Source organism: Mandrillus leucophaeus, unplaced genomic scaffold (assembly GCF_000951045.1).
Source record: "Mandrillus leucophaeus isolate KB7577 unplaced genomic scaffold, Mleu.le_1.0 Scaffold46, whole genome shotgun sequence".
Classification (NCBI taxonomy): domain Eukaryota; kingdom Metazoa; phylum Chordata; class Mammalia; order Primates; family Cercopithecidae; genus Mandrillus; species Mandrillus leucophaeus.
The window spans coordinates 4,184,327-4,192,679 of NW_012104920.1; the positions used below are offsets into that span (position 1 = coordinate 4,184,327).

The 8,353-nt window shown below is 53.5% G+C and overlaps 1 protein-coding gene across 4 annotated transcripts in view; it reads left to right on the top strand.

The window, feature by feature from the left end:
- CAMTA2 (calmodulin binding transcription activator 2) overlaps nucleotides 1-8,353 on the top strand; it is a 20,951-nt gene that overhangs the window by 2,869 nt on the left and 9,729 nt on the right. For 3 of the 4 annotated variants that reach the window (XM_011994700.1, XM_011994702.1, XM_011994699.1), the window contains 8 exons: nucleotides 2,052-2,119; nucleotides 2,203-2,338; nucleotides 2,935-3,006; nucleotides 3,256-3,409; nucleotides 3,728-3,862; nucleotides 4,467-5,404; nucleotides 6,446-6,572; nucleotides 7,884-8,018. In XM_011994700.1, coding sequence (XP_011850090.1) covers nucleotides 2,052-2,119; nucleotides 2,203-2,338; nucleotides 2,935-3,006; nucleotides 3,256-3,409; nucleotides 3,728-3,862; nucleotides 4,467-5,404; nucleotides 6,446-6,572; nucleotides 7,884-8,018 — 1,765 coding nt within the window. The remainder of the gene's footprint in view (nucleotides 1-2,051; nucleotides 2,120-2,202; nucleotides 2,339-2,934; nucleotides 3,007-3,255; nucleotides 3,410-3,727; nucleotides 3,863-4,466; nucleotides 5,405-6,445; nucleotides 6,573-7,883; nucleotides 8,019-8,353) is intronic. The other variant, XM_011994701.1, reaches the window with a different exon arrangement.

Sequence of the window (8,353 nt, forward strand, 5' to 3'; positions counted from 1 at the left end):
CCTTTTTTTTTTTTTTTTTTTGAGACGGAGTCTCACTCTTGTTGCCCAGGCTGGAGTGCAATGGCGCGGTGATCTCAGCTCACTGCAACCCCTGCCTCCTGGGTTCAAGCGATTCTCCTGCCTCAGCCTCCCAAGTAGCTGGGATTACAAGCGTGTGCCACCATGTTGGTCAGGCTGGTCTCAAACTCCTGACCTCAGGTGATCATTCTGTTTCGGCCTCCCCAAGCGCTGGGATTACAGGTGTGAGCCACCGAGTTCGGCTTTTTTTTTTTTTTTTTTTTTTGAGATGGAGTCTCACTCTGTCGCCAGGCTGGAGTGCAATGGCGCGCGGTCTTGGCTCACTGCAACCTCCGCCTCCCAGGTTCAAGTGATTCTTCTGCCTCAGCCTCCCGAGTAGCTGGGACTACAGGCGCACCACCACACCCAGCTAATTTTTGTATTTTTAGTAGAGACAGGGTTTCACTAGGTTGGCCAGGCTGGTCTCGAACACTGGACCTAGTGATCCACCCGCCTCGGCCTCCTACAGTGCTGGGATTACAGGCATGAGCCACCATGCCCGGCCGGAACCTTTGTTTTTAACCACCACTGATACTGGCTCCTTCTGGAGGGGGCACAGCCCTTGTGTACACACCTTCTGTATTCTGCATACGTAGTGCCTTGTATGTAGTTGGTTGTTAATATTTATCAATTTGATGTCAGAAGAGAACTGTCAGTAAAAGGGTGTGCGTATGTGTGTATGTGTGATTGTTGTGCTATAGAGCCTTTAGGAAGGGCCAGTGTGGTCAGCAGGGCTTCATGGAGCATCTGAAAAGGGGTTTGGTTTATAGAATGGCTAGGATTTCCAGACACGGAGAGGTGTGCACATGGTACCTGCCTTGTAGGGCACTAACATGCAGGAGGTAACTGTTTAAAGCATGTTCAGGAAGGAATCAATGGACCCATCTGGCAGGAATTATAGGAGCAGTATGGGTAAATAGTGGGCACAGTGAAAGTTTGATCCCTTGTTGGGGAGAACCTTGGAGTCAGGCTAAAGAATCTGAAATTCCAGGCCGGGCGTGGTGGCTCAAGCCTGTAATCCCAGCACTTTGGGAGGCTGAGACGGGCGGATCACGAGGCCAGGAGATCGAGACCATCCTGGCTAACACGGTGAAACCCCATCTCTACTAAAAAATACAAAAATCTAGCCGGACGAGGTGGTGGGCGCCTGTAGTCCCAGCTACTCAGGAGGCTGAGGCAGGAGAATGGTGTAAACCCGGGAGGCGGAGCTTGCAGTGAGCCAAGATGGCGCCACTGCACTCCAGCCTGGGCGACAGAGCGAGACTCTGTCTCAATCAATCAATCAATCAATAAAAGAATCTGAAATTCCTGGCAGTGTCAAACTACTGAAATTTTTTGTTAGGAAGGGGCACAGAGGCCAAGCGTGGTGACTCACGCCTATAATCCCAGCACTTTGGGAGGCCAAGGCAGGTGGATCACCTGAGGTCGGAAGTTCGAGATCAGCCTGAGCAATGTGGAGAAACCTCATCTCTACTCAAAACAAAACAAAACAAAACAAACAACAAAATTACCCGGGTGTGGTGGCGCATGCCTATAATCCCAGCTACTTGGGAGGCTGAGGCAGGAGAACTACTTGAACCTGGGAGGCAGAGGTTGCAGTGAGCTGAGATCGTGCCATTGCACTCCAGCCTGGGCAACAAGAGTGAAACTCCATCTCAAAAGAAAAGAAAAGAAAAGAAAAAAAGCAAGGGGCACAGAAATGAGATTTTTGGAGAGTAAAATAATTCACAGTATGATGAATGGACGATGAAGAATGTGGGCCTGCCCCCAAGATAAAGGCCCCAGGTGGGAGTAAGGGAAGGATAAAATGTTAGACTTTTGTCTTAGGACAAAAGAGGGCTTCTTAGGAGGGCAGTGGGTCTTGCTGGGTCCAGATACCTAGAAGCATCCTCCACTAGCTGCCACAATTCAGCAGAGAGACACTGACAGGATGACCAAGAGGCCAGGCTGAGACTATGAAGGAGACATCCACCTGAGTGCCTACTCTTCTACAGGAGATTGCATCCTACCTGATCACCTTTGAGAAGCATGATGAGTGGCTGTCTTGTGCCCCAAAGACAAGGTGAGAAAGTTTGAGAACGCGGGGGAGTGGCAGGGGTTCTGGGTTCTGTTCACAGAATTCCAGGGCAACCCTTCCCTTCACAGGCCTCAGAATGGCTCCATCATCCTCTACAATCGCAAGAAGGTGAAATATCGGAAGGACGGTTACCTCTGGAAGAAGCGGAAGGATGGGAAGACCACCCGAGAGGACCACATGAAGCTGAAGGTCCAGGGCATGGAGGTAAGAGAGTCAGACATTCAGCTCATCTTCCCGAGCCTGCCCTCCTCCACCCTTAGCTGGACTCTAGCCCTACCAGGGCTTGGTGGCATTGTCCACCTCAGCCCCCTCCCAGTTACTCTTCCCTTCTCACTCACTCTGGGTCGGCTGACATTGGTTTGGCCACTCTCCACTTCCCATTTCCCTCCACGACTCAACTCTCCAGGCCGTAGGCCATGCCTCCCTTCCGGAACACTGATGCCCAGGCCCCTCACTGCTCTTGTGTTTCCCTCAGGGATCCCAGCAGTGATGCTCTCAGCACAGGTTTCTCTTCCCCAGATCACTGCCCCTCATCTCAGATGCGTTCTTGCTCTGCCCTCTGGTTTCTAGATAGTCCCATATCTCAAATCTGGTCCTCACTGTAAGGCCCCAGCCCCACTGCTCATCTATGACTCAGGGCTGCTGGGCTTCAAAAGGGATGGGGACTAGGTGGGGGCGAGGGTGGGGGAAGGGTTGAAGAGGAACTGGTGGAAAGATTGGGATTCCTGCAAAGGGACTGAACAGAGGAAGAGTTGGGGAGCAGACTAGCCCTCCCCCCACCCCAGCCTGTCTCCTGGCAGTGTCTCTATGGCTGCTACGTTCACTCTTCCATCGTCCCCACATTCCATCGGCGCTGCTACTGGCTGCTCCAGGTAAGGACGGAAGAGCCCAGGGAGCCACAGTCTTCCTGGTTTTTTGAGGGTCTGAAAGAAGGAAGTGAAAGGATGACTAAGTTCTGAGTGAGGAAAGGAGCCTGGGAAGAAGAGAAAGGGGCTTGGGGATGGAGAGAGTCAGAAATTGGGGGTGAGGTTAGGAGGGTGCCCAGGAAGAAGTGAGGATTAGGAAGCTGAGCCCCTGGACCTCAGGACCCCATGGCTCTGTGTGTCCCCTTATGCTCTCAGAACCCTGACATCGTCCTTGTGCACTACCTGAACGTCCCAGCCCTGGAGGACTGTGGAAAGGGCTGCAGCCCCATCTTTTGTTCCATCAGCAGCGACCGTCGAGAGTGGCTGAAGTGGTCCCGGGAGGAGTTGTTGGGACAGCTGAAGCCCATGTGTAAGGCAGCAGGGTGGGGATAGAGCTCCAAGGGGAGAGTAGAAACAGGGCTCCCAGCGGGGCCATGGTTCTGGACCCAAAGCCTGAGGGCTGATCGTCTCCCTCCAAGCTGGGAGGGTGCTAGGATTCCTGGCGTGTTCTCAGGTATTAGAATACGGAGAAAGGACTAAAGCGACATGTCTGAGCAGTCTTGAGGCTGCTGGCCTCTGTTCACCTGGCCAGAAGTCTTGAAGCGTGTCAGGTGCTTGGAGGAGCCATCGAGGTACTCTGGGGCCTGTTTCGTGGGGGTCCCACAGCACTTCCCCCTAACTTCTCTAGTTCATGGCATCAAGTGGAGCTGTGGGAATGGAACAGAGGAGTTCTCTGTAGAACAGCTGGTGCAGCAGATTTTGGACACCCACCCAACCAAGCCTGCGCCCCGAACCCACGCCTGCCTCTGCAGTGGGGGACTTGGTAAGTTACTCCCTGACCTTTTGGCTGTCTTCCCACCAAGCCACCCTGCTCTTACGCAAGCCAGGGGGATATCCGTCTTGATGGGATTTGCATGCTGATTTGCAAGTCTTTTGCATGTCCCAGAAAGATGAGCCAGATGAACAGAGATGTTCCCATCTGGGTGCACACTGGCTGCAGCCTTGCACTCAGCTGTCCTGGCAGCCTCTGCCCTTCTTGTCTTCTACCTTCAGCAATCCCTGTCACCTCAGCACCACCAAGGACACTCAGCCTTAGCCTTCCTCCTAGTTGGCACCCCCTTGGTTCTGTTCTTTTGTCCTTTTCCTATGCCTTTACCTTTGGCTTTTAGCTACTCTCCCAAGCCCTCAGTTCTCCTCTGCCGTGTTCCTCTGGTTTTGCTTGTTCTGGGGGGAAATAGAGAGGGGGAGGGGCAATAAAGGGTAGGGGTAGAGAACAGACATTTCTCATGCCTCCCAGTGGCTACAATCAGTATTACACCTCTGGTTCATAGGGATGTCCCAGGAAATACTTCTGAGGGCTTCGAGGTAGAGAAGGGTACGGAATGATGTGTCTTACCTTCTCTCCTTCCTACTCCTCTCCACTCCAGGTTCTGGGAGCCTTACCCACAAATGCAGCAGCACGAAACACCGCATCATCTCTCCCAAAGTGGAGCCCCGAGCTTTAACCCTGACCTCTGTCCCCCACACTCACCCCCCAGAGCCTCCTCCACTGATAACCCCACTTCCCCCAGAGCTCCCTAAGGCACACACCTCCCCATCTTCTTCCTCTTCTTCCTCCTCATCGGGATTTGCAGAGCCCCTGGAAATCAGACCTAGCCCACCCACTTCTCGAGGGGGTTCTTCAAGAGGAGGCACGGCTATCCTCCTCCTGACAGGACTGGAGCAGCGGGCTGGGGGCCTGACGCCCACCAGGCACTTGGCTCCCCAGGCTGATCCTAGGCCTTCCATGAGTCTGGCGGTGGTTGTAGGCACTGAGCCTTCTGCCCCACCGGCTCCTCCCAGTCCTGCCTTTGACCCTGATCGTTTTCTCAACAGCCCCCAGAGGGGCCAGACATATGGAGGGGGGCAGGGAGTAAGCCCAGACTTCCCCGAGGCAGAGGCCGCTCATACCCCCTGTTCTGCCCTAGAGCCTGCTGCTGCCCTGGAGCCCCAGGCAGCTGCTCGGGGTCCCCCACCACAGTCGGGAGCAGGTGGGAGAAGAGGAAACTGCTTCTTCATCCAAGATGATGACAGTGGGGAGGAGCTCAAGGGTCAGGGGGCTGCCCCACCCATACCTTCACCCCCTCCCTCACCCCCACCCTCACCTGCCCCCTTGGAGCCATCAAGCAGGGTAGGAAGAGGAGAGGCCTTGTTTGGAGGACCTGTTGGGGCCAGCGAACTGGAGCCCTTCAGTCTTTCATCATTCCCAGACCTTATGGGAGAACTCATCAGTGAGGAAGCTGCAAGCATCCCTGCTCCAGCCCCCCAGCTCTCTCCTGCTCTTAGCACCATCACAGACTTCTCCCCAGAGTGGTCCTACCCAGAGGTGAGGCTCCGGCTAATCTCCTCCCTTCTCCCCCCCATTTGTTTTCTGACTGCCCAAAACAAATTGTATGAATGCTTACCCCGTGGTCTGTAACCTAGTTTCCCTCAGTTTTCATGGCTTCTTAGGCTTTACTTAGTTCTCTATCCAATCCCTGTCTTTTTTTTTTCTTTTTGAGAAGGAGTCTCACCCTGAGGCCCAGGCTGGAGAGCCATGGCACGATCTCGGCTCACTGCAGCCTCCACCACCTGGGTTCAAATGATTTTCCTGCCTCAGCCTCCTGAGTAGCTGGGATTATAGGTACCCGCCACCCCGCCTGGCTAATTTTTGTATTTTTAGTAGAGACAGGGTTTCATCATGTTGGCCAGGCTGGTCTCGAACTCCTGACCTCAGGTGATTGCCTGCCTTGGCCTCCCAAAGTGCTGGGATCACAGGCGTGAGCTACCGCGCCCGGGCGCCAATCTCTTCTTTACGTAGAGTGAAGCTGCTTTCCTGTTTCCAGAGTCCTCAGCAACTTAACCTTTTTTCTGTTCCTCTCCCTTTCGCGTGTTAGCACGGTTTCTGGAGTCTCGTGGGACCTCATTCCCTTCCTGACTGTTTTCAGGGGTAGGGAACTGGGGCTGTGCAACCTGGAGGAGAAAACAAAGATCAGGCACGTGATTGCAGACTTTGAGTAGCCGAAAGACTGTCTTCAGCAGTGCAGAAGTTCTGTTTTGTGCTGCCTTTGAGAGGGAAAGGAGGAACTGCAGTGGGGGTGAATTAGACCAAGAACAGAACTTCCTTCTGGTGACAGCTCTGTGGTAGCTTTGGGGGAGGCCCTGAATTCCCAGTTGCTGGCAGATTCAGGTAGAGACCAGGCAACCACTTAGCAGGAATGTTGGGGAGGGATAGGCTGACTGGCCTCACGCCACTGGGTCCTGTCTATCCCTGTACCCCCAGGCTCTAGCACAGGACCTGCCGTACCCTATAGGGGTCTGAATACATGAATGAGGGAGTGGATGAACACCCAACTCCAGCCACACGGTCTCTGGCCTCTGTCCGCAGGGTGGGGTCAAGGTGCTCATCACAGGTCCTTGGACCGAGGCCGCCGAGCATTACTCCTGTGTGTTTGATCACATCGCAGTACCAGCCTCACTTGTCCAGCCTGGTGTCTTACGCTGCTACTGTCCCGGTATGAGGATTGGGACCTGTAGGGGGAGGGACTGACGTGGGCAGTTAGGATAGATCAGGACTTCCAGGCTTCCAGAAAGCACTGGGAACGAATGGGTTGTTTTGCGAGCACAAGGACTTCACGCAGTCCTGAGGTTGAGCCCCATGCTCTCCCAGCAGGCAGAAGAGCCTGGACTTAGGTGTCAGATCTAGGTTCTGGTCCAAGAAATCTACTCCTTAGCCAACCAGCGACCTCAGATAACTCTGATCCTTCCTGAGGTCCTTGGCCTCCCCTCCTGTAGGGTTAGGCATTGACCAAAGGGATTTCTAATGTCCGTCCAGGCTTTCTGGCCTAGTTAGAGCCAGAGTCTCCCACTCCACTCCCGGGGGAAGGAGAGAGAAGACATGTGGGTGTCCTCTAACCAGTCTTGGGACTGAAGGACATTGGCTTTTAGAACTGTGGTGTCCAGTATGATAGCCGTTAGCCACATAAGCCTATTTAATTAAAGCTAAAGAATACTTAAAATTGACTTGCCCAGTCTCACTGACCACATTCCAAGTGCTCAGTAGCCACACGTGGCTGGTGTTACCCTGTTGGATAGTGACGACATAGAACATCTTTGTCACTGCAGAAATGTTCTTTTGGACAGCACTGGTCTAGACTTCATTGCCAAGGTTCATCTCTGCCCTTTTGCCACCAGCCTTGCCCTTACCCTCCACTCAAAAGTCAGCCTTACTAGGGGACCTCAAGGACCACCAAAGTGACAGGTTGGCAGCTTTGCCGTCTGTGAGTGTGTTCGTCCCCAGTCTCTACAGCGGCATCCAGCATGTGTGGATGGAAAGGGGATGAGACCAGAGAATCTGGGGACTGGGAGAAAAAGTCTCAGCACCTGGTCTTAGGATCAGGGCCTGCTGGTTCCATCCTTATGGCCACTGGACACTGTTTATGAGCAGCGAGCTCCCCTTTCCTCCATCTCATTAACAAGGTCGTAACTTCTGGACTCTGATCCAGGAATCAAGAGGATTTTCCAACATCAAATTGTTCATAATTAGTCTCTTGACCCTCAGTTTCCAAACCTTCTTGCTGAATAACAAATATCTTCAACTACAGGGTCTAGAATCCAAGGGCTCTCTGGCCCACAGTATGTATTAAGTTCTCAAACAAATGGACTCCCTTCTCAGTTAGTGCCAAGGCCACCGAAGCCAGGGGCCTCTTGGCCCACAGCAGGGCAGTAGGGGAAATAGCTGTGGAATAATTGTCTATGGCTGACCCAGGTAGCCAGAGAAGGAGCCAGGCAAAGAGAGCCCTTCTCGCTGATCCTGCCCTCTCCAGCCCACGAGGTAGGGCTGGTGTCTTTGCAGGTGGCAGGGCGGGAGGGGCCCCTTTCTGCTTCTGTGCTCTTTGAGTATCGAGCTCGCCGATTCCTGTCTCTGCCTAGTACTCAACTTGACTGGCTGTCACTGGACGGTGAGTACCCAGCCCTCTGACCCCAAGTATCGGGCCCACAGCCTTCGAGCATGACATGCTCCTAGACCCCTCAGGGTTCAGGTGACCACCAATGAGCCCCAACTTTACCATTCTTTTTTTTTTCAATTCCTGTTTCATTAGTGGTTTCTCTCTCTTTTTTTTTGAGGCTGAGTTTCGCTCTTGTTGCCCAGGCTGGAGTGCAGTGGCGCAATCTTGGCTCACTGCAACCTCTGCCTCCCGGGTTCAAGCGATTCTCCTGCCTCAGCCTCCAGAGTAGCTGAGATTACAGGCATGTGCCACCATGCCCGGCTAATTTTTTTGTGTTTTTAGTAGAG